The sequence below is a fragment of the Blennius ocellaris genome (genome assembly GCF_963422515.1).
Source record: "Blennius ocellaris genome assembly, chromosome: 18".
Lineage (NCBI taxonomy): Eukaryota > Metazoa > Chordata > Actinopteri > Blenniiformes > Blenniidae > Blennius > Blennius ocellaris.
Genome location: NC_137667.1, coordinates 4811891 through 4837964, shown reverse-complemented (window position 1 = coordinate 4837964; position 26074 = coordinate 4811891). Strand labels below are relative to the sequence as shown.

General features: G+C 44.0%; 1 protein-coding gene across 1 annotated transcript in view; it reads left to right on the top strand.

Annotated features, from left to right (window-relative positions):
• The window catches only part of klhl29 (kelch like family member 29), a gene marked incomplete at both ends in the record, with an annotated part of 120896 nt that overhangs the window by 94593 nt on the left and 229 nt on the right, over positions 1 to 26074 (top strand). Inside the window, 2 exons of the mRNA XM_080513990.1 lie at positions 8381 to 8574; positions 20581 to 20725. Of these exons, the coding sequence (XP_080370116.1) occupies positions 8381 to 8574; positions 20581 to 20725 (339 nt within the window). The remainder of the gene's footprint in view (positions 1 to 8380; positions 8575 to 20580; positions 20726 to 26074) is intronic.

The window sequence follows — 26074 nt, the reverse complement described above, 5'->3', positions numbered from 1 at the left end:
CAGCTTGAATGAATATAGGATTTGTTAAGAGTGCCTTCTCCTCTTTGTGTACCGTCATCTACGACCCGCTGTTTGGATTTCAAGGCTTTTAACAACAACTGAGAGGGGGGGGGGGGGGGTGGGGGCGTACTGTATCTATTGTGGAGCAGTCAGTGTTTGTGTGCCAAAGCAGTGTGGTTCTAACTGCAGCGTGATGCACCCTTCTGCCTCTTAATAGATCTTTTTGTCTGTGTTGAGGTGTATAGAGCCCAAGTGGGGTTTTTTTTTTATCTGTGCGAGTTTTTTTTCTTTTTTATCTTCTTTCCTTTCCTCCACAGAACTTCCCATTTGCTTTTCTCACCCTATAAATGCTGTAGTTTGTATCTCAGGGGAAATGATACATGTCAGTATCTTACTGACTGGCAGCCCATCCATTAGAGTTTATCGCATGCATGTGGAAAAAGAGACGAGTACAGAGGGAAGCGTGGTTTATCATCCCCACTACCCTTCAGTTAACCATATTAGCGAGCTGGCCCTGTGCCTTGGGCGCCGTTCTGATGATTAGATGGCATCGCTTGTGCGTTTCGGAGACAGCGAGTCTCCGAGATGTGTGGTCAGAGATGAGGGAGTGTGTGGTCAGCATCGGCAGGCAGAAGCTGGTCAACAACTATTTTAGTCATCCAGTGCATTACGACAGCATGTTCTGGCTGATTGAAGCTCGAGTCGCCGTTCCTGCAGCATGTTGATGCCGCAGCTGCTCTGTAATCAGAAGAAAACAAGAACACAAACACACGTACGCACACATTTTCATGTTTTTTGGGGACGTTGCATTGGCTTGCATTCAATTTGTGCAGATCTACTCTGGAGACTGCAGAGTACAGCTGACTGACACATGCAATTACCGTCAGTATAATTTTTCACCTCAGTCCACTTTATGCTTTCTGACTTATTTTTATTTTTTAATATGGTGTGTGTGTGTGCATATTGTTGATTTTTCCCCTTCCATACTTAATTTTAGTCTTGAAAGAAATGTTGTTGCCATATATGTTGGTTTTATCTGTAAATATGTCATGTTTCTCCCCCATTTCTTATTTTGATTGTTGTAAGAATGTGTGACGTCCTTAAATTCCTAAAAGAAACCTCGTCCATCTCTCCATCCACTCGTTTTCAAATCCGAGCCATAACCTAATCCTCACCTTACTCAACCATTAAAACATGTCTTTTTCACCAGAATTGAATGTCTTTTCCCATGAGAACGACTAGTTTCCATAATGTGAGTGTGCAAATAGATTTAGTTCTCCATAACGGTATTAAATACACATCCGCATGCATGCAACCAGCCAGCAAATCCAGCGGCGGGCTGCGTGTCTGCTGATGCTTTACTTCGTGCATTAATTTCGCCGACGCGTGACTCAGATGTATGTTTCACTGTTAACGTTCCAAAATGACAGGCCCCGAGGGCCAATATCTGCTTATGCGGCGCATATTCTCGGCTCGCGGGCGTTGACGTCACCGCCGGGTGACACATGTGAAGCTGGTGAGGACAACATCCATCCAGACGCATTTTAAAGGAGGAGGCAGAGATGGATTTCTGAAAATCATTAGTTGCGTCGATCTTCCAAGCACACTCTCGAGACCTTTAAGACTCTCCGGGATGTAAATTCTTCTTAAAACTGATTAACATAACTGTTTGGTGTAAATTATACAGAAGAGAACATGCCGTGATTGAAATACAGTCGTGGCTGTGCATTTGTGCAGCGGGATCTGCAGCGGCTGTTTTACTTTGGACGAGAGAGGGTTCAATACGTCACATACCTCCGGGATCAAATCCCATCAGTTTGCAGGGTGGAGGGAAGAGTCGGGCCAAAGGCTCATGTAATCTATTATGTTGTAGAGAACAATACATAAATGCAATTGGAATTGACCTTCAGGTCAGTGTAAGCTGCAGCGGAGGGATGGATGATTGGGTCGTGATTGAGGTGGGCCATTATTTACATATTCATAAATACATGTTCACTGAATAAAGACACACCCAAGGATCATTAGGCTATTTGGCAAAATACTTCTAAAAACGTAATTGATCTCAACAGAGGTTAACATTTTTAACTTGAATTGAACATGAAATAGAACATAAGACAAGGATATTATGAAACATTAAAAAAAATATATTAAAATCGCATACTAGAAAACGTCTCATAGTTGTTGTTTGTCAGCAGAGAGCTACATAAGCAGTAAAAAAACAGCTGATCTGACGAGCACTGCGCCACCTCGTTACAATGTTTTCCGAGCACTATTAAGAACACGTCGCGTTCTCTACAGGTCGACGCGTCGCTAATGTTGATGAACATCAGCATTGTTAGTTTATTTTTAGCGGAAGGCGCCAACGCCTGTCACCAGCGCTGACGAGATCGTCTAATGTGTATTAATCCGGCTTCCAAACAGTTTCCCAGGAATAGCTCTTTTTAATGTGTTTGAGGAGAGACTGGAGATTGTTTTTGGAAAGATTCACTTCCTCGCTTTGAATCTCTCGGCCGTCTCTCAATCAAAAGGTTCAAATCCCCATCTTGCCCCTGTCCACATGTTGAAGTGTCCTTGAGCATGACACTGAACCCAAAACTGCTGTATCCTAGAAATAGGATGGGTAAATCTGGAAAAAGAGAATTTCTCTAAGGTTATTGATAAAGTATGATGAGCTTAGTTACTTCGTTAAAGTTTGTGGTGGAGCAGCAAATGTCCATAGAAGGGCAAACGCAGTCAGATATTCACCAGTTTACCTCAAATACAGTATTTTTTTTGTATGTATAAGGAACCTGAACGAACAGGGAGAACGTGCAAATTCTAAATTAAAAAGTCCTCAAGCCCAAACTCTAACCGGGATTGGAGCAAGAGTGCTAACCACGACTCCACTGTGCAGCCTTGACACATGCACATACACATAATGTGCAGTTGGAAATGAACTACAGGGTACCTCAGCGACAAACACACATTCACATACACTCTTTCACACGACGCACGCACCGGCAGAACATGAAATCTCCACACGAGCGGAGTCTCTAGTCCTGGAGGCAAACCCACAATATCCTCATCATCAGTGATAGATAAGGGATCTGGAAGAAAAAAAAATTGACTAACAAGTACAGTTTAATAAGAAATCTGTGGCAGTCTCATGTTTATGGAGGAGCTTAGTGAAATCTTAAGACCCAATATAGAATATACATAGAGCAAAGTCATGTGTTGTAATTGGATTATGTAGACTGTGCCGCCGACTTTTGAACCAGCCTGCAGCACTCCAGTTAATTTCCTTTAATGTGAAAATTGCCCCATAGATGTGTCTCGAGGCCTGTTTTTACTGTACGTCATGGTTCCCGGACAGATTTTTGTGCGCGATGCAGAGCCAAGCAGGCAGGTGGAGAAAATTGTCGGATCCATCTGCTGTCAACGTAAACAAGCGTGGCACATGCTTCTGCACACTCGCGTCAGCACCTGTCTGATTTCACCTGTTGCTTTCCAGACATTATGCTTCTCATCCAGCCTGGTCAAGGCCGAGCAAGCGGGCCGGAGGGACGCGTGGGTTTCCTCGCACCTGCTTGACACTTGCTTCTTGCAAATCTGATTCCTTGACATGTCAGTCCCCCCCCCTCCTCCCACCCCCAAGCATTAACTGGCTAATGGTTCGGCTCCTTTCTTACGTTTTTGTTTTTCCTGCCGTTTCTCAGCCGCCACAAAAGAATACAATCCTGCATTGTTTGTTTGCTTGTAACCCCGCAGCTGCATTTTCGAGATGATTGTCCCTGCGTGATGAAACAAGCCCTGTCAGGAGCTACAGACGATTACATGGCTCCATGCAGTGATCAGTCTTTGTATATAAACACTCGGATGAAAGGAGGAAGAAGAAAAAAAAAAGATAATAATCGATGCGGTGCAACATGTTGATGGATAAAATCCTACAGGGTCGTGACGGCGGCGTCTGACGTCTTCTGCGTGACTCCGGGAAAGAAAGACGACAGACACGGTCTTTGTTTGTGTGATCAACACCGTGTCGTTTTATTCTTCCCTCCCCTGTCTCCTTCCTTTCTCCGTCTCCGCCTGATAGAGATTCAATCAAACCATATACACCCACGCGGAGTCTTTTTAGTGTCACTCCTAATGTCACGCTTCGCATTGAAAGCTTGATGGTGAATCAGACGTATAATGGCTTCAATCAGATTTGCCACCCCAGACAGTCGGAAGCACTGCGTTTCTTCCTGACCCGAACCTGTTGCTCTGTATCACAACCCCCTCTCCCCCCCCCATCACCACCACCACCACCACCACCCCCCACAGCCGGCTTTGAACGCATGATCGCTGTGCCATGTTTACCTTTCATGCTCTTTTAACATTTGTTTCTCTGATCCACGCGCCACTAATGGTGATATAGACTCACACAAGCAGAAGTTAGAGCGGCGCTGGTTTTTCAACATTTGTTTTTCATTTGAAATAAAGAAAAGGATGTTAACCTGTACCCATAATCTCTTTTATGCTTTGCATTGATGGCACATGAGTGGAAATATTTTAAGTCTTGTTTATTGAAATAATTCGGGTTTATCAGTCATAAAAATCAATTTCTCTTTATTACTGCTGCATTTAATTCAAACCCCAGCTGAGCAAAGGCGAACGCAGTCATAAAAATATCTGAGAATATTAAAATATTTCATAAGAGAGGATGTTTTGGGTATTTCCTTAACATGCATCGTGTTCCAGCTTCCTCCTACAGAACAAACATTTGCATTTAATGTTCGTTGATGGTGCTAAATTGCCCTAAAAATTGTGACAATGATTATTTGTCGGGCCGTTTGTCCTGTGGTGAACTGGTGACTTGTCCAGATTGTAAATCGCCTTCACAGGCAACCAAATGGGTTCGATGGGTGATACGAATGTAGAAATAACTGACAAAACAATAACATTTCTAATCATATTCGATGCGTGTTTACAGCTGTATTTCCTGAAAAACCTGGATGGTTGAGTAAAATGTCAATTAAAAGCAGTGTGCAAAGAGCAGGATTCCTCAAAGTTGTGCGTTTAAGTGAAAATGAAAGAGAATGAGATGTAGCTGCAGCTTCTTTTATATTTGATGGCGGCAAATATTCCCGCGATAAGAAGCAACAAAAGGCTGAAAATGTTTCCCAAGTGGAAACGACACAATAGTTACATACAACTGTGCTGAACTCAGGGATTTCATACATTGATTGAGAGACGACTGAAATCAAAAACTGGATGGGTTTTGATTTTCAGTCTGTTGTCGAGCACCAGAAACACACCGGATTGTTTCACTAACTCAGGAAAACTGCTGAATCTTCTCTGAACACAGTTTAAAAGACAACAGCCGAGGTTTAAAACCATACATGTAAATCATCTACATCTCAATGATGAATCCTGTCGAAAAACATACCCCCCCCCCAAAAAACCCAAAACATTATTGCATCAAATTGATAGTTTTTCCCCATCCATGAATTTTCCTCATATCAGAGAGAACTTGTTGGATTTTGAGAAGCTCGTGGATATAACTATCATCTAACTCGACGTAACTGAATTCAAATTGAATTGACTTTCAATGATGGTTAAATTTTTAATATTCTTCTGCTCACATTTTGGAATTTTCTGTATTACATTAACAGCTAAACTCTCCCTTCCTGCCAGCTTGTCTCATAACAATAACTCTTTCACTTGAATAGGGCTTTTCACTCAAATGGTGCAGCATTTGTAACAAGACCTCAGCATTGTTAAAAAAGGAAACTGCGACACAGTGACGGAAGCTTTCAATGCACATTTGACTTATTCTAAAGCCATAAAATCAAATGAATCCAGTTCTAAAACTGCCAAATGTTTTCTTTTGCAGAACTTCCTTCTTTCTTTGGGATTGAGACTTAAAGTTGAAAGCTGTAAGTCTGTATTTCTTTGTGTGTCTCTCCGGAGGAAACCGTTTAGAAGCAGTGGTGGAGTTGTTGTGTTATTCTATAGTTCCGCATTTTATCCCCCCTTTATCTCTCCTCATCGAGACCAGCTGTTCGCAGCAGTCCGTTTGGACTCTTGTCTGTCCAATAATCAGCATCTCTCAGCAGCGTCTGACCCTTAAATTTATGAACCTCCCCCAGCGTGGTCTGAGGGGTAATTACATCTGCCGGAGAACGAGACTCGTGTTAGTCCTCAGCAGGGCTCGGTTACTCAATCTGTGTGTGTGTCCTTGTTTAAACAGCTCTAATTGGCAGGCCCCGGCGTCTCCAGTCCACCTTCCCCGGCGTGCCTCCCATGTTGCCACTTCCTCAGACTGACAGTCGATTCAAAGCAGCTGCTGTTCCCAAGGACGTTATCAGACACCCTTAGGCCTGAGAGAATATTCCCAGAGGCTAATTCACCCATCTCCTCATGCGCTTTATCTCACAGCCTCGCCGCAGGAAGTCGAAGGCAACTGAGCTGCGTCCCGGTGTCAGTTAAACTTATTCCGACTTCAAATGCCAGAGCAGCAGCCGGTGTCGCCGCTCGATCTTTGCTTTATTACTTCTCTGGAGACTGTAATCACATCCATGTTTAGCCCATTTGTGTGTCCCAATACCGTTATGAAACCACACACACAGGCTTGCCGAGAACAACACGCTATAAACTTTAACAATGGTGAGCGCGCGGACATTCGCGTGGACAGACGACAAAGTTGTATCGCCGTTCCGAGTGACTGTCAACTATAAAACTACCAAGTCCCAGGAGAATATGGACTGGGAGCGGCGTAGCGCTAACCGCTACGCCGCCTTTTCACTATCTCATCTGTGGGCGTTTTATTTACGCTGCTTTTTTTTTTTTTTTTTAAGTCTCTGGGTTTTGTAACGTCCGGATGGCATGTGAAGGGTTAAAATGTGAACACTCGTGTGCTTTGGACCGGCATGTTGCAGGAATAAGCGAAGGAGCCGACACCTGTGCGCTAATGAAGGTCGCCGACCCTGGTGGATAATTTCAGCCTGAGAAATTGCTTTTAAGTGTGAATGTGGGAGTTTACTTGTTTAAAAGCATCCCTCAAGTGTTTCAAGTAAAAGGTTTGTTGGCTTAGCGACGTGGGCCTCTGCATTATTATTGTTTTTTCTTGATTTATTATTTCAGTACAAAGGTGTTTTTTGTTTCGTTTTGGGTTTTTTTTCCCTTTCACAACAAAGCCACAACCTTGATTAGGAAGGCTTGCTTTGGTCTGAATGAATGTGTGTTTTAATCACAGATCGTGGATCCGTCCGCCGCTCTTTAATGAGGTCCTCTCCAGCTGGAAGGCCGTCGGCGCGGCTGCTTTGATCAGCAGCCCATGGACACGGGATTATGTCGCTAACACACTACGCAAATAGAGCGAGCGCATGTCTGAATCGGTGCAACACACACACACACACACACACACACACCACAAATACAAACGGAAGAAATATACATTTTTCGCATGCTCAACCACCAGCAGGGCCACAGTCCCCGCGAGCCGGAGTTTTATTCTTATTGTGTCGGGACCCTTTTCATCTGGCCGCGTCCGCTCGGGCCGCTTCGGGTCGACTGGGTTTTGGGAAAGTCTGCCAAAGAGGGGCTCAGCGAGAACAGGGCCAGAGCTCAGCGCTTGACACGCAGCCCAACTCCAGAGACTAATGGCTTGTAGCTCCCAACATATGTTGTTTTGTGTAATTGCTTTAATTGCTGTCATTGTACGTAATGGTTGGTCTTTTTCATCTTCCCTGGTGGTGTAGGCATTCTGCTAATTATATCTGTCAGCCCCGCAGCCAAAATTGAGCGTTTCACTGTGAATTCAGAGCAGTGGGAACTTTAAAAGTCCAAGTGTCCCCCTGTAAACGGCCGGTATGTTTGTGTGCGGGGGTGTAAATGACTGCCTGACTGACTGTGAGAGTAGTTTATGAATCATTAGCTTTCTTTTTGTTAAAAGTGACTCTCCCCATCCGGCACCTGTTTAATGCAATCGGGGTCGTTTCTTTACTCATGGAGAAAGTCAGGACTTTGGCCCGCATCTACTTCCTGCTGCTAACGGTGACATTTTGTTGGAAATGTATATCTTTTTGTGCAGGTACGACATAATCACCAACCAATGGGAGGCTGTCTCCTCTCTTCCCAAGCCAGTGCATGCAGTTTTTACTTCTATGCTTGATACTTCTGAGGAGCTCCTTCATGGGATTTTTTTTTTTTTTTTTTTTTTTTTAACAAGTTTGATGATGATAAGATCATTCAATCCGCGTGCAGGGAGACGTCTGAATCATGCAGGACGGGGGGGCGATTCTCGCCCATCGTGCACCTGTTTAATGCAGTTGGGGTCGTTTCTGTCCTCATGCATAAAGTCAGGACTTTGGCCGGCGTGCACTTCCTGTTGTTGACTGCCGAAATACTCTCTGTGCAGGTACGATACAATCACCAACCAGTGGGAGACCGTCTCGCCTCTTCCCAAGCCGGTGCACTCTGCAGCGGCCACGGTGTGCGGAGGGAAGGTGTACGTGTTCGGAGGTGTGAACGAGGCCGGGCGCTCGGCGGGCGTCCTCCAGTCCTACGTGCCGAAGAGCAACACCTGGAGTTTCATTGAATCACCCATGATAGGTAAGACGTTGGACGTGCGCCGCTGTTGTCACCGATTCACAAGCACGACTGCTCACACACACGGGCTTCCACACAAAGAAAATAAATGTTTTGGGGGTTCTGTTTTGTGTGTGTGTGTGTGTGTGTGTGTGTGCATGTGTCCCCAGGAGCTGTGTTGCCATTGTTACAGCCACCTTTTTTTTTTTTTTTTTTTTTTAGTCTCATGACAGAGCTGTTCCTTTTTTAAGCCAGTCTGCTTGGCCGCAGTTTCATATTCCCAAATGAAGGGTCTTTTTTTTTTCACCTCCTTTCGACTGTAATTTCTGAATTTGGAGGCAAATTATCCTCTCACAAGCTCAATCGTTCCCCTTCCAGACAGCATTAAAACTAAAAAAAATCACCAGTATTGACAGGATTTTTTTTGTTTGTTTTTTTTTTTAGCAGTAGTGGTAATGAAACTTAACCTGTCTTAAGTAAGCTAATTAGCATGTTTTATATTCTATGGATGTAAAACCATTGAAGTGAAACACAACTGGATATTTGTCCTCCACAAAGTGCCTGCAACACGAGATTGGGATTTTAGGGAGTTGGCCAGGTGTAACGGATATTTTAAAACACATTTATTTGATGTGTTCTGTTTAGATATTACCTACCCTGAACAATTTAGCAGAAGGGGGATCCGGTATTCCTGAAAATGTATTCAATATACAGTGTCTAAAGTGTATCTAAGTAAACGTATCAAAGTAAATGGGTGTGTGTTGACATTAGAGTGCAACAAGAAGTCTTTGGGCTCCAATTATGGCCGCCTGGTTGCCTAGCAACAGTACTCACAATACTCCTTTGAACACCTTTCCTTTCCTGGGATATCACGTACCGAACTTTCCCCATCAAAGCCCTGACGCCCTGATTCCCCCGGAGGGCAAATGTCCTAAACTGTAGATATATTTAAGATTACATGGGGCTTGGGTTGCAATGATGTAATGTTTAGATTCTTGTGTCGATGCGTTGGGCAGTTCGCATCAATTTCTCTCAATTCGTGATATAAAGCAATGTTAAACCTCGCCTATGTGCGAGTTCTAGTCCCTGATGTCTGTTCTTATACCAGCGAAAGTGATGACCCACGCCCAACGCCACACAGGACTCTGCAATCAGGGTGCGACCTTTTCCTCTCCCGTTGTTTTCTCCCTCTCATTATTATCACCTCGCTCAGTATCTGCCATTATTTCCCCCTCTCTTACTGTATTATTGCCCTTGTCATTATAATGAGAGGGCCAAGGCTTGAGATGATAGGTGTGTCCGAGCTCAGATTCCAACACATTATGGGGCCAAATTCGAGTTATTTGCAGCGCCAAACCTGGAGCCGCCCGTGAAGGACGAGCACGCGGGGGAAATGCTTTAACCAAGCCGTCATAACTCCAAGGTAGCAGGATAGAAAACACCGGCAGTGCACAGATCTTATCTACAGCCAGCTCCCCGCTTCTCACGGCACAGATGATTACTATTGATTCAAACATTTTCTGTCTTTTTGTTTTGCACTCGAGCCCAAACGACACCGTTACATTAGAACCCGAGCAGCTGCATCAAAAACGGAGTTTGATGAGAAGACAGACGTGGCGGCTTACAGGGGAGGAATGAAGGAATTAGTTCAACGTATTTCCACATTTCAACTAACGACCGGTTACTTGTTGAAGACAAGCCCGCCGGGCTAATCCGAGGCTAACGAGCGGCCTGACGCGGAATTGAGGGCGCCGCCGATCGTCCCGTGTCGCCGTCGTAACGAGCGCACTTTCCAAAAAATGTCAAACCGTCCCCCGCGAAGCCGCGTTTAGAGAGAACGGCGTCCACGTTGCAGCTTTGCCCCCCCGGTCCTCCGTCTATACCCGCCTTCTAAATAAGTGTGAAAAATAAATTGAAAAAGTGACGCCGTCACGAAGCGTCGGCGACGGAAAGCGCGGGGGGTCAATAATGCATTTAAATTCAAATGTTTCCTGACAAGACGATGCTCTTCTGTCATTAAAGCAGCGGCACGGAGGCAACTTCCTTCAGCTCTGTTGCCCAGAAACTTGCTCTCTGTTATTAGTGCCTTTTTCAGAGTGGGACGACTGCGAGGGGGAAATGATGATTATATAACGTGGGTGTTTGGGGGCGAGAGCTGAATAGTATTAAAGGGCTGGCAGAGCAGCTGGCAGAGAGGAGGAACGACACACACACACAGACACACACACACACACACACTCATACACACACACACAGATCCTGACTCAGAGAACCTCTATTTACCTCATATCAACCATACTTCCCCGGGGGCACAGGTACGCGGTGCATGAATTATGTAACGAGCTACGAGGTTACTCCACATGCGTGTGCAATTGTGTTTGTCTTCTTTTTCGACTGTGTGTGTGTGTGTGTGTACGTGTGCACATGACAGACGCAGACAGACAGACCGTCATCTGTCAGGGCGTAGATGAGCCCACGTCTGACAGCCAACGAGCCGGGAGATAATGGACGGGTTTAGTGCTTCCTGTGAAATTGGGCCGGCGATGATTTTAGTGAGCCGGTGGGGAGCGCTTCTCCAGCAACCCCGCTGCCTCCCTCCCGTTTCTCTCCACCTCTAATCTCTCTGTTCATCTCTGCGTCTCTCTCTCTCTCTCACCTCCGCCCGTTCGCTTTCTGCCTCACCCTCCTCCTCCTCCTCCTCCTCCTCACATCCTCCCTCCCCCCACTTCGGTCTCTCGCAGTCTCTCAGCACTGTCTTATCGACTGACACAAATACAGCTGTGTGCATCCTCTTTGACTCTGTGTGTGTGTGTGTGTGTGTGTGTGTGTGTGTGTGTGTGTGTGTGTGTGTGTGTGTGTGTGTGTGTGTGTGTGCGTGTGCGTGCGCGTATGTTTTCCCCCTCTGCACAGGCCATCTCCCGCATGGACTGCAAATGGGTTTCACAAACACTTATCAGGACCGACTTCCTATCTCTCGCAGAGTGAAAAATAATATTACTGGCGCCAAAAATAGTCCCTTCAACAAGTCTATCGAGACGCAGCTTCATCTACATCTCTCCATTGTTTCCCATCTATCTGTCCACATCTAAACCCGTCCACTAAAAAAACAAAAAAAACAAAAAAACAACGCAGCGTAGCGTAGAACCTTCGCCTGCTGTAAGCTATTTGTGAAATCTCATTGCTTCATTCTTAAAAGGTCAAGCTCACCCAAATTACCAAAATGCCAAGGTTTTGAGATATCTGTCGTGCCAATTTCTGCTTCCACTTCAATACAACGCGAGGTGAGAAGAACGGGGTTTGTGGCGCTCACGGCACCAAAAGATTACTTTTTCTTCTTTTTTTTAATTAAGCATGCAACATTTTTTTGTTTACTTCAAAATGTCATGGTTGCTCCAATAATCCATAGGCCTCCATAGGCTTTTCTGCTTGACTGCAAACAGTATTTGAAATTGTTGCTTTTTTAAAACAAAGTGCCGTGGTAAGATTTTAAGCAACTTGTTCGTTAATTTAAAGGCTAATTGGGAGCTGTTAAGCTTCCAGGCTTACCGAGATCAAGGTTTTAAATAAATCAGAAAACATCAAGATAATGGAACAGCATAAACCTTTAATACTATATTGTATTAAGTGAGTAACAGTCTAAAGCAGTAACCTCACTTTAACATTAAGTGCTAAGGTTGTTAAATAAAATGTGATAATATGGCTTATTATTTCACATCTACTGTGAAATGTTTTCTTTGGAGCAAATTGAAAAGAGCTTGATGATTTTCCTCTGTAACACTGTGATGATGTTTTTACTACAGACTATTAGGAAATTGACTGTAATGGATGTATATGTTGGGCTTTTTGCTTCTTAGTTTCAGAGATTGTTACACATCTCCATTATTTCTCAATTCAGCTGGAGAAAACATTGTTCTGTTTTTCTATACATTGGAAATGCCTGTCAAACCAAAGTCTCATCTATTGGATGAGTTATCACTGATACTGTTTACAGACGCTCATCATATCACGAGATGTATTGTTCACATGTGCAAAAAAAGAGCACAAGATTGCTCATGTTGGTTTAATGCTTTAATACACTTAATATACTGTTCCTCTAATGCTTCAGCACTGAAGCTTATTTTAATATTTCATTTAATCTCGATTACACTTTCAATACAATCAGTTTAAAAAAAACAATATTTTTTCAATACCAGTCAATTGTTACCATATTCATGTAAACGCCGTTATTGCCCTAGTGCACCACGGCAATAGCAAATAGTTCTTCTGCACATGTGCGAGTAGATGGACAATAACAGCAACGTGAGAGTGGCATTACTACTGACATGAATGTCTGTGAATTCGCCATTGTTAATGTTTATACCATAACAAAAACAAACAACAGCACCCACTAGTGGCCCGAAATGAAAACAACATTGTTTTAAGCATTTCTACCTTTTCTTTCATCGTATTCAGAAAGTTTTCTGAAACAAAAACACAAAAAAAAAAGATTTCACCTGCAGATTTTTCACGCCGACAAAGCCAGTATGTGAGCGGCGTCTTTGTTTTCTTCCACTCTCTCTTTTTATTGTTTCTTCCATTAACTAATTTCTGCTGGAGGAAAAAAAGAAAAGGAAAAAAAGGCCTCGCAGCCTCATTCACAGCGTGTTCCGTGGAGCAATGGCGGCACCAATTCTGAGCGAATGAAGAATTAATGAGGAAATTCGGTGATTGCTTTCCAAGACTCCAATCATTTCAGCTATATTAAGGAGGAGCCAGAAAGTCTGTTGAAGATTACAAACGTTGTTCTTCACAACATTAAATATTCATTATTGAGTGAGCAACAGCAAATGTTTACTGCGCTTTTCTATGTAAATTAATGTGAATTGGGAGCAACTGGCAACAAAAGACAAAGTCACCAACTATCAGTCACGTGATCAAACCGCAAGCTTTCTCCACTTACGCTGCAAATCATAGGAGAGACAAATACACAATGTTCAACATGTCATCCACACAATTGGTTTGTTTTGACACGGTTTATCGCCACGAATGTCACAAACTCCTTGTTTGGTATAGTCGGTAGTATCCACGGATCTACGCTGCATAATAAGTAGGCAGGCTGCAAATGCTCTGCACTTCAGGAGGAGCACTTCACACGTGTGAATGGGAGCCTGTGAATACAGGCGTGAAGCTCCTTGATCGTTTTATTGTTGAAGTGCTTTTACAGTAACCACACCTTCAAGTTGATCAAATCTCAAGTATTAGAATTGTCTCTATTTTGACCCCTGGCAAGTAGGTGTGGGGAAAAAATAATAAAGATTGAGGTTTGAGATTTTCCACCTCAAAGACTGGACAGCCTGCAGTTGCCGAGTCAACTGTGAATTCTGCTCATTCCGTCAGATGATGCCCTCTGTCTGAAAGTTGAAGTCGACTATCGATCCAGGAAACCGATCCCTAGTACAGTTACGGGACTGGAACTGAGACGTTTGCTCATGTAAGACCCGGTGAATCGCGCCGTTGAATCAGTACCTCTCGCCGGTGGCTTCTCTTCCCTAATTGATGCGAATCGACCCTTTTAAGCGTTCCGAGCAAACAGACACAGGAGTCCCTGCTGCGAGGACACATCCGGGTGGAGACGCGCGATCATTCGCAGCGAATTGCAGCCATCGCCTGGCTCACGCCCCCCAGTTGACGGAGAGACCTCCATCGACTGTCTGACTCCGGGTACCCTGGAGTACAAGCGCCACGCCCAGGACGCTTTATCTGGAAATTGACTGTGGGACAATTACTCCCTTGAACAGCACGGCACAGTGAGTGGGTACAGCCATCGAGAGCCCCATTGTGGAGGTGGAGGAAGAAGAAGAAGAAGAAGAAGAAGAAGAAGGGGGAAAGTGACAGAGGCGGGGAAGGTAGATTGTTTCCATAGCTACCTAATTGGACATGTCCCCCTGCTATTTCTCCTTCATAGTCAATTCAAGCACATCATCCTGGTTCGGTTATTTCCTTTCCAGGGCTGCTCTTATTCCCCCTCGTGCCACATAAAAAGACATTGTGTGAAAAAAATTAACACACAAAAAAATTTTTTTTCCCCTTTTCCTTCCAATTACCTTCCTAAAATCTTATCTAAGTGTCTGACGGGGGGGGGGGGGGACTCAAGCTTCTTTATCCTCCCGGCTCCTTGTTCCCTCCTTGATGTAACGCTGTGCGCAGGAGCGGCCGCCTCGTCCTCCGTGATTCGGGGGGAAACTGCTTTTGTTTATTCTTTGTCTTCACTCCTTCATCCGGCTGCGACTGACCGCGCGTTTCGCTGTTGATGTAATGTGGCTGCCGTTTGAACGTCCCCATCAGAGACGGCAATCTCGTCTAGATCTGAGGGGGTAACTGGTTTTTGTTTTTTTTTACTCTGTGTGTGCGTGCATGTGTGCGCGGGTGTTTAATCATCCCGGTAGCGTTCCGGTTTTATAAAATCAGATAAGATAGGAGAGGATGTTAGGCAACAGCCAGGTGTTTGATTAGAGAGCAGGATCGTAATTCATAAAGGATCTGTGTGTGTGTGTGTGTGTGTTTTTATTCATGTGACGTCCTTGACCTCTGCCTGAGGGCTCGGAGGTTGGTGACGAAGCAGTTTTATCGGGGTGTGAGAGAGGCTGCGTCGGGCCGTGTTGGCCTGCAGGCACAGTTGCACTTCATTCACTGCCGCAGTGTTTCTTCCCTTCTTTATTTTCATCATTTCGTGTCTGGAACGTGGTCAATCATGGCATCTTGGAGTTTTTTTTTTTTTTTTTTTAACCATACAGAGATCCATGATCTGCAGTAGACAACAGTGGCACGGCTCATGTCAGAAAGTTTTCAGCCGACACAGCCGGAGTGTGCTCTCTTTACTGTATCTCAATGTTGTTTCAGCAAAAAAAAAAAACGCCTCATTTTCCACATCCAAGGCCAAGGGACAAGAAGAGAAAAGCAAAGGCAGTGGAGGGATGTCGGATCCCCCCCCCCCCCCCCTCTCCCTTAACGCTGGTCCTCTGAGGCTTGCTGAACAAGAGCGAGATTCACCTGCCCGGTGCTCCTCAGAGCTCTCAAACTCAGTGCTCACCATTAGTCTGAGAGAAAGGGAACGGGAGAGAGAGAGAGAGGAAGCGATGGCGAGGGCTTCTGTTTGGGAGAATAAAAGGGAGAGAGAGAGAGAGAGAAAGGTTTTTCCTATGAGAGCATCCTGTTATTATTCCGCCTCGGGCGCTGAGCAGAGAGAAATGAGTGTTCTGTGTTTATGGGACCTAACACAAAACATCATGTACACACACTTATGCCAGCAAACACACACACACACACACACACACACACACACACACGCTCAGACAGACTGGCAGCGGCATATCAATGAGTGGAAGATGGTAAAGGAGGAAAATAAACACGTCTGGTGGAATGTGAAGAGGACCAATCAGCAGCGAGTCGTTTCTTAAGGGTAGAAATTGAAGCCGACGCCTCAGACGGCTGCTCGGGAAGTTCAGGCTGCGTTTCACTGCATGTACATGATTGCATGTAATGTGAATGATGATGAGGTGTTTTTTTTTTTTTTTTTTTTTGTATTTATTTATTTAAGGCACGATAGCTTCGGCTTTAAGCTCTCATCTCGGCGAGCCGCGACAGCTCGCGACACGGAACAAAACGTGGGACGCAAATTAAAAACGTATTTCACCACTTCAGTGGCGCGTTGTGAACGCCGCGCCGGAAGTTATGCCGCTTGTCACGTTGGCGACGCGGCGTTGACCAGATAACTCAGACGCTGGCTCGCCAGACTTCCTGGCTCATGAATAACGTGCGTTACGATTGAGGATTCATGGCCATGTAAATACCAGGTCTCTGGATGATGTAGTGCGGGAGGAGCTGGGCGAGGAAGTGAACCAGAGCGACGTGCTCGAGGCCTCGTTTACGCGACGATGTTTTCGAGTGAAAATGGAAAGAGAGAAAAGCAACTTTTGAGATGCTGCATATGTGCGAATAGATCGACAATAACATTGCCTGAAGGGGTCATATTGTGCAAAAATCCACTTTCTAATGGTTTTCCAACAGTAATAATTGTCCCCATACCTGGAATGACAGCCCAGAAGAGGAGAAAGGCTGTCGTCTCTCTCCCTACATTTTTAAAAATTGTGTTGCAGCCAATCAGAAATCAAACCCTATATAGTGTCATCGGGGGTTTAGCCAATCACAGGTAGGCCCTCCCTTTGACTCCTCCCACAATCAGGCAGCTCTGTTCTGGCAAATGGCACCACGAGAGGAAGTACTTCCTCCTCTTCTCAAGATGGGCATGTGTGGGCGGAGACAGTCCAGCTCACACAGACACAGCAGATTGTGAGTGCAGCTCCTATGATCCAATATTGAAATGGAGGAAAATCGAGGAAAAGCTGGATTTGGGGAAATAAACTTTAAATACAACATTTTTTGGACAATTGAGGCACATGTGAAAGTGCTGAAACGCGGCATAATATAACCTCTATTAACATCTCTGAGACTATTTCACAAAGGACCCAAATAGTCGTACCTATTTTACGAAAACCTTTTTTTAAATTCCTGCGCCATGATTGGCCCCTGCGACTCATGCGAACACATGTTGTACCTCTGAAAACACCCCTCCATTACTGGAGACAGAAATATCCCAGCAGCCTTTGCGTGATTTACAATTCATTAAAGAGATTTTCATCACAAGAGGGTAGTAATAAGAACTTTTGTGGTTCATTTTTGTCCTCATGCCACACATGAAGTTTGTGACTTTGAGTGGATTCTCCAGAAAGTTTAATGCTCCTAATTTAATCCCCCACCCCGTCCGGGAAAGACCCTGAAACTTTGCCCGTTCCTTCACACTATCATCAAGCCCAAATATGCCCATTATTTTTTGGGCCTATTTGCAAGACTAATGATATTCACACCAGCCTCAGTGTGTGATATCATTTTCAATGTGAGCATGGCCGAATGCTTCCATTAACATTTTAGTTGAAAGCCCTGCTTTGTACACAGAGTGGCTGCAGCCTCCAAGAAGTCATAATGCGGCGATGAGGAGTGGCGGCAGCGGCTCTGACCTCCACAGCTGACCCGCTAAGCTAAAACACTGCAGGCAAAAACTGTTTTTTAATACGCTGCTTCATTTTGATTTTCTGCTCCCATTATAAGGTGGAAAAAAAACATCCAAAATACAATTTCAGTCCTTTTTTTTTTTTTTTTGTTTGTTTGTTTGTTTGTTTTGTCTTTTTCATTCACTCAAAGCTTCAGTGAATGCATGATGGTCACTTTGTTTTGCATCATTCATTCAAAAGAAAAGAAAAATGTAATTGCTATTGACATAATTGTGGATCTTTTGTATGCAGACATTATGAAAGAAAAAAAAAATAGACAGTGACTGTTTTTCCTTTTAAAAACAAGCGCAGTGTCTCCTCCACGACATCCTGTACTCTGAGAAAGGAGCATGAATGAGTGGATTATTTCAGGTTTCAAACATTGTACTTTCCATTTATTTATCCTATTCCATTAATGCCCCATGACACAGACCATTTGGAATAAATTCTTCAGCGGTTACTCGCATGCACACAAAGGACAGTACGCCATAAGCATTAATTGTATTAATATTATCAACGCAGACATTCGTGCAGTCAGACGATGAAGTCGTTTTGTTATTAAAGGTGACTCACCAGGTGTTTTATGAAAACTTCCACCTTGGGAGCCGTTCCGAGCACCGCCGTCGTGTAAAACGCTGTTTTCACTTGAAGACATTTCAAAAGTGACAACCGACGATCATCCATCCAACTACACACGTTCTTTTTTTCTTTTTTTACCCCAAGAGCACAAAATTAAATCATTTGCATTTTCAAGTTTTGAAACAACATTCAAAGATTAAAAAAATGGACGTTGTCGTTTCAGTGTTCGTGTAGTGACTTTATTAAGCCATAAAAAGTTTTTTTTTTCTGGCAGTTTTTGAATTTTATACACATCATAAACATTCTAGAAGTTATTGACGCTTGATTAAACTGTCATTAGTGATGAAAGAAATATGAAACATAAACTAATACATACACAGATATATATATATATATATATATATCATTTTTTTTTTATTTAACAGTCAATACCTACACTGGAAGGAGTTGAACTGTATTTTCCACTTTCTCTCTTCATTCGGCTCCAGGAGCAGCACTTACTTATTCCCCACTTTATTTGAACCCAGAAGGTTTTCAGGAAAGTGTCTGCACATAGTCATAGATACATGTCACATTTTGCACCCCAGAAACACGACTGTTGACAGACTTTTTTTTCCCACCCCCGAGTTATATAAAAACTCCTCTGTAAACACGTTTGATTCCAAAATGTCAACATGCATTTGCAATGAGTGTTCAGACGTCTTTTTCAGAAATAGGTGTAAATTGAGGCATAAATATTTAGAGAATAAGTCATTTGCATAAAGTCAGTGGGATGTAAGTCTAATTTTAATATCTGCTTGTTAAAAACCTCACCTTACGTGTGATTGGGTGTGTATGAATAAATACTACACTCAAAAAGTTACATCTTTTACCGTCGGAAAGCCTGATTATTTCATCCTGATTATTTCTCCTTTGTGGGGTGTTGATATGCATTTGAGATCCGAGTAGCAGACTTTCTTTGCCAATTAGGTGTTTTGGATGGCATAGTCATCTTATCATATAATAATGTGCAGCCTGCACACTCTCAATTCTGATTTTTTTTTTATATGTCTTTGATTATTTGCTGATTATCGGCTTTATTACATTTAAAATTGTCCAAGTGATTATGTTATTGACCATTACTACATTGTGGCAACAAACTTTATTACAAGAAAGAAGTAATGTGTCACACATTCCATTAGTTTTTCAGTGTAAAACCATTTAAATAACTCATTTCCTCTCCTCGATTTAACCTTTCTGCATCTTAACTCTAAATCAAAGTTGGATTTCTGGTGTATTATTACCTTCGCTCTTGAACTCCATCATATTGTCACGGTGTTTTTCTTCACATTAGACGATGGGGGGGGGGGGGAGAAAAAAAGAATACAACTTTTTCTCCTTCCTCTTAATTGGTGACTTAATCACCCTCCGCGCTTGGAGAGCGTTGCCTCGTCCCGGCTGCCCGGGGAGAAGCTGGAGGTTGTTTAAGTGGCCGGGCCGAAGCTTTTAGTGCCGCCTGCGCTGCCATTATTAAGGCGTCACTCTTAACTCCTCCTGCCGCCCGTTTTCCAGTGAGCGATGGCCGTCCGCCGTGGCGGGGAACCGGCGAGGACGGCCGCTTGCGGCCAAGTGTCCGTGCATTATTCATGCCGCTTGTAAATTGGCCAGCTGCGGCGCGCTCTGGAGAAATGGCTCCCCGGTTTGCGATGCACTTCCTCTTCCTTCCCGCACAGCAGAGGCTGCAGCTCGCCGGCTCCAGTTTCCCTCTCGTTATGCACAAACCGCGCGTTTCATTTTGTTTCCCTATCAGCTACGACTCGGACCTCGGTATATACGATATATATGCGCCGCGTCCCACTCGTGTCGATTCCGGCATGGATTTCTCCTCTCCCACTTTCTTTTCACAAAGCTCTGGAGGTGCCAGAGGGCCTAATGCAATTGTGAATTATTGGGACTTAGGTAACTCTTTTATATTGCTTCCAAGCCCAAACATATTTTGAAGTAGAACCCAATAAAGCCACAGTGATTTATGAACTCTGTGTTTCCGTCGGTTTTTGTATCCATTCAGTTTTTTTTTCGTTTTTTTTTCACTCCCCCCAAAGCAATCGTGAGAGAGAGGCATATCTATAAAGTGATAAGGAGAATGTTGATGATGATCGTTTTTGCATGCGGCGTGGGGGGAGAAAAAAAAACAACAAATTGATGCCATTATACCGAATGGAAAATTCAGCTGTGTGATGCGGTGTGAGAATGACATCCGAACAATAGCTTCTGTGTTTTCGTTTATAAGAAGAAGGAAAAAAAATTTTTTAAAAACCCTCTCCTCTCTTTTCCCTCCCTCCCCTTCTCTCTCTCCATTTCTTTCTTTCTCCCCTCATATCTTTAGATAACAAATACGCCCCTGCAGTGAGCCTAAACGGTTTTATATTCATCCTGGGAGGAGCCTACGCGCGAGCTACCACTATCTACGACCCAGACAAAGGAAACATCAAGGCCGGTCCCAACATGAATCACTCGCGGCAGTTCTGCAGGTAAGAGATAATTAATGCAGCAGCACCACATGTAAGTTTAATCCCCGGTGAGGAATTTAAAGTTTCTTTTTGTTCAAAAGCTCAAATTGCAGGTCTGACTTATTTGAAGTTGAAAAATAATAATAATGAAAAAAAAAAAAAGAAGTACTGTGACATTGATGCACAGCAAAAAAAAAAAACCTGGAGCTTATTAGTAGTCTGCCAGTTATTGTGTCATAACACAGGTTGTAGTGGGAAAACGCATCCAGGCCAAGTAATTAAAAACCCAGAGTCTGCGAGCTGGGGGGTCCATAAAGATGCAACACAATGCAAGTCGTGGTGAAGCTCCCCCCCCCCTCCCTCCATGAAGAACGCAGCTCTCCAACGCTCAGACTTGATTTTTAAATTTGTGCGATCAGTGACTCTGCCGTCGGTCATGCTGAGAGAAACGAGACACGCGGCGTCTGATTAAATCAACTTTCGTTGCAAAGCCCCCCCCCCCCCCCCTTTTTTGTTTTCTTCCCCTATTTTTCAGTCATTACACTGACATTTGAGTAATTTCTTTTGTTGTGCGGGTGGCGGGGGTTTATTGGCACACTGCAAGGTGAGAGCCTTGTGTTTGTGTCCCACAAAAAGAGAAGTCTCATTTCCACAAAAGCTGGATTGTTGCATAAATAGACGCAGAAACCCGATGTGCAATTACGTGCAAATCATTTAAACCCCAGTTTTGTTTTGTTTGTTTTTTCAAATCTGACACAATCACAGGGAATAACATGTTGGGGAGAAAAAGAAAATTGCTTCCAATTTGAACTTGGTGCCTTCAACACAAAACCTCTGGAACATTTGTGAATATCTAAATCTGATAGTTTTTAAAATATTTTAGAGATGTAATGTCTTCATGTTCTTACTCCTGTCGTGTGACATCACTGTCTTTAATTTCACTCTGAAAGAAAGTTGAAGTAGAGAAGAAGAAGTCATGAGGAAGACCCTCATTGATATCCCGTATGAAGATTGTATATCGTGATTGTTTATGGCTACCCATTAGCCACGAGCTCCCTCGCTGAGCCCCGCCTCGTGGTTTCAGTCCGGACCAATCAGAGTCAGCCGTGTTTCTTCTTTACTTCCTCTCTGGTCAGTGTTTGTTTCAGGCGGCAGCGCTCCCAAACCAGCAGCTTTTGTAATTGCATGACATTTTCCAGGCAGTTTGATTGAATCTCAATAGTGAATGTAAACGCCACCCGAACCAAATAACCCCCCCCCCCCCCCACCCCCTCCCATCCTAAGTCAACAGAGTCCCGGACTATCCGAATGTAAAAGGCCCCTTATCCAGTAGCTTTACTTAAGTTTAAACCCCACCGCTTTATTATAAGTGAGCACTGACACATGAGAATTGCATAAAATACAGAGCAAAACTGGAAAATTCATATAGCCAAAAGCTTTCTCAAATAAAAAAGTCTTTAAGTGTTTTTTAAAAGAGTCTGTTGGTTTGAGCATAGCCTGGAAGGACGGGTCCCCCCCCCCCCGGGTTTCAAAGCGGGTCTTTGGAACCTTCAGGAGCCTCTGGCCTGAAGACCTGATGTGTCAGGGGCCCCCAGCATGTCAGCGATGTACTGAGGGGCCCTGGAAAGTTAGGATTAACATTTTAAAATCAAGCTTGACAAAATGGGGGCGATGTGGGCTGTAAAACCTGTCAAAAGTCTGGCAGCAGAATTCTGTACAACCTGAAGTCTGCGGAGAGTGGTCTTAAAGTGCAAGAAAATAGAACGCAAGGAGAAACAAAGGCACGGGTGATCATTTCGAGATCCACTTTTGACAACGTTCTCATCACTCCAGGTGTTTCTCAGGTGGTAAAAGTAGTTTTTGGTGAGCTGTCGGGCGTGACCCTCCAAAGACGAGGTTTTAAGGTTTTAACAGGCGAGCCCGGAGCACCGAGCTGTTTTTTTTTTTTTAATCAATAGTACAAGAATAAAAAGTGCAGATCTAAAAATGTAAAAAAGAGTGAAAGGGGAAACGTTCTGAGAAAAATACTATGATCCTTTAAACATCTACAAATACAATTAATCAGAAATTGTTGCTCGGCTTTAACGAAGTTCTTTACACCCGTTCTGATCCGTCCGCCAAGAGGACGTTTTCTTCACTTCACCTGCGTCTCAAATGAGCTCATTTATGAAAGCGACGACATTTTTTCTTCTCGGTTATTTATGTTTTCTTCTTTGCGCGGTGGAGGCTTATTACCACGGTGCTCACAGACAATGGCTTTTCCATAGTTTCCCTGAGCCCGTGCAGTGATTTCTCCAACCATGTCTGGTTTTTAAATTTTTTTTATTTGTTACGCAGCGTCGCCTGCGGGACCAGGCGCAGGAATTTCTGAATCTTTTGATGGTATTAGACACCGGAGAAGATGAAATGCCTCGGTTCGTCAGGGTTTTGTCGCTAACAAACGGTATTAATAAATTGCTGCATTCGCGGCGCAGTCTTGGAGAAAATGATGAAGCTCTCCTCGTTAATTTCCGAGCGACTGAACCTTCCTGCTCTCTTTGTAGTCGGCGGTGTTGCCGACCTGTCGCCAATTAACCCCGCCAGTTTACGAGATTATGCATTCGTTGTTTTTACTTTTCGTAACAAACTTCATCTAAACGAAAACTTTTGAAAATCCTCTTCTCGGACGACGTTTCTCACGCTCCGTGTGCTTTCCGCTTTAACACCAGACATCTTTGGCGGGAACCAGTTGGAAGGGGGGGGGGACAACATATTGATAATACCTCAAAGTTGTGTAGAATACTTTCAGAACTTGCCGGGTCTGAGACAAAAGATCGGATCGTGGGAGAATCGTTCGTAGGATCTGCGGTCGCGGCTTTTCTTGGACAGATCAAATATCCCGCAGCATTTAAAAAAGACATACGGGCGAAAATATGGTTCCGTTGCCGGGGGGGAGGCAAAGCTACGCCAGGAGGCGAAGGGAATTAAATAAAACAATATAGATTTATATTTTTAAAAGCTCATAATTTTTTAGAATACCTTTATTTTCATTGAAATATATGTACATTTTAAACCATGTCTGGACCTTTTCTGGACGGCCAAGGCCCACACGTGTAACATCTATGCTGTTTGTGAGTCCGTGAAGGCCGGTGGAGACGTATAATTTAGAATTAACTGCAAGCGGGATGATGCAGTGACGTCTCGCTCAGCCGGAGCCACCGAGGTGTGCTGCACTTTACCGGATAATGAACTCACACTTTCTCAGGGCTGAGCTTTATTTTTCCCTTTGTTTTGTTTTTCTTTTTTCTTTTTTTTTTTTGACGAAGGCTGAGAAAAAGAAAAGGAGCATATATGAAATACATATGGGAGGCAATTACAGGCAGTGATCTTATGGGCAGAAGGCACAACATAAATCATGTTGTCAGAGTTATTGATAAGCTGCAGCGGCACACGCCAGGCAGCTGTTCTGCTACATTTAACTAAGTCTGACACCGGAGAGAGGGAAGAAATGCGAGGGGGGAGGGACGGGGGAAAACAACAAACTGGAGCTCCGTCTCGAGGCGGGCGCGCACGTTCACGCCGTGCACGGCGGAGCCTTAGCGGGCCGTCGTGCAGGAGAGGCGATATCCTCCCCTCACCGCAGGCCTGCACCTCCTCCTCTGTTTATCAGGAGGAGCGGCTCCAGGCTTCGCCCTGCACTCTCTCCGTTTTGGATCAGCTGTGCCTCTCTCTCTCTCTCTCTCTCTCTCTCTCTCTCTCTCTCTCTCTCTCTCTCTCTCTCTGAGTAGATTTAGGCTTTATGTAATAATCTTTTTCAGTCCCGGCAGTGTTGTGAACGTGTGCAATAGGACTGCATGTTAACGCCGAGTGAGCGTGTGCATGTGTGTGTGTGTGTGTGTGTGTGTGTGTGTGTGTGTGTGTGTGTGTGTGTGTGTGTGTGTGTGTGTGTGTGTGTGTGTGTGTGTGTGTGTGTGTGTGTGTGTGTGTGTGTGTGTGTGTCTGAGCGCGTACCTTATGTAAATGCAGATCGTTCCAAACCCCAATAGGAGCACAAAGCCCTAATCAGCTTACAGCCCAAGTTTTAATCCTCTCCGCACACAAACTCCTGTTTCTGTTTCCTCATATCAAATGAGCACATTTGTACAGATATTTGCTTTTTCATTAGTTTTCTCTCTCGCCCTCCGGAGCAAATGTAATGCGTGTGTCTTTTAATGCCTCTCTGTGTGTGTGTGTGTGTGTGTGTCCTCTCAGCACCTTATAAAGTAGCCTCGTTGGGTATGTGGAGAGTGTGTGTGAGTGATGTCAAATAATCCGAGGCGCGGCCCCCAGCACGACAATCAGCATGTTTGTCTTTGTGTGGCGTCGTTGTCTGATGGCGATTACCAATGCAAGAACAATATTCCTGCTGCTGAGGCTCACGCCTGCGTCCTTTACCTTCCCCACGCCCATTAGCTGTCATTTCTGATTTATCCTGGCACAATGTGGGGGAACAGATCTGGGCACCATGGGGCTCGGGGGGGGGGGGCGGACATGGCCCTTTAGATCCGTTAGTGGTACTTTATTACATTTAACTGGACTTTTTTTTTTTTCCTTTTACAATATTGGCCATTAATAGTTTTGGAAACAGAATAATGATTACCAGACTGGGAAAGACAGAGCAACATTAACTTATAGGGGCTGGATAAGCAAGTTGCTTCTCCCTAATACTTTTCAGACAAAACATAAATATGTATATACTTGAATATTATTGATATGATTATTAGTGTTGTTAATCTGTAATTCTTCAAAGGGTTTCATTATATCAAAATATGGTGACTTGCATCTTCTATCGTCCTGTAGAATTTGCTCTTACAGGAAAGCCTTACAGGAAAGCCTGATTACTGCTTATTGGGCTGCATTGCGATAATAAATCCCCTAATATTAGTAAGTCTTGACCTCCAGTGTTGAGGGACCCGCGTTCAAATCAATGACTTATTCAAATATACATTTATTTATCATCGTTTTTTTTTAAAATGAATATCAGTAGTAGTATCAGAGAGAATAGTTTGCAAATGTTTCAAATGTCTGTTATTCCATGATTTGTTCGTTTTGTGTGGAGTTACATGAGGGGGGTGAAGCCTCTCCGATATCTGAACAACAACAAGAAGCTGCGAGTTTATTTCTGCGAAGGCAGTCAAGTTTATTTTGGCATGAAGGTAATTTGGAAATTTCAAGCTTGACTGCGAGCGCCAACCTCCTAAAATACCTTCAAGCTTTTTATGAGGCTCACAGAATACCCCGTGTATTTTTTTTGCTTGTTCAGTTCGTACGAGGTAGATTCCCTGAAATAAAGTTCAGAGCAATTTCTCATATAAATCCACACAGCAGCTGCCACAATGTGTGTAATTGTGT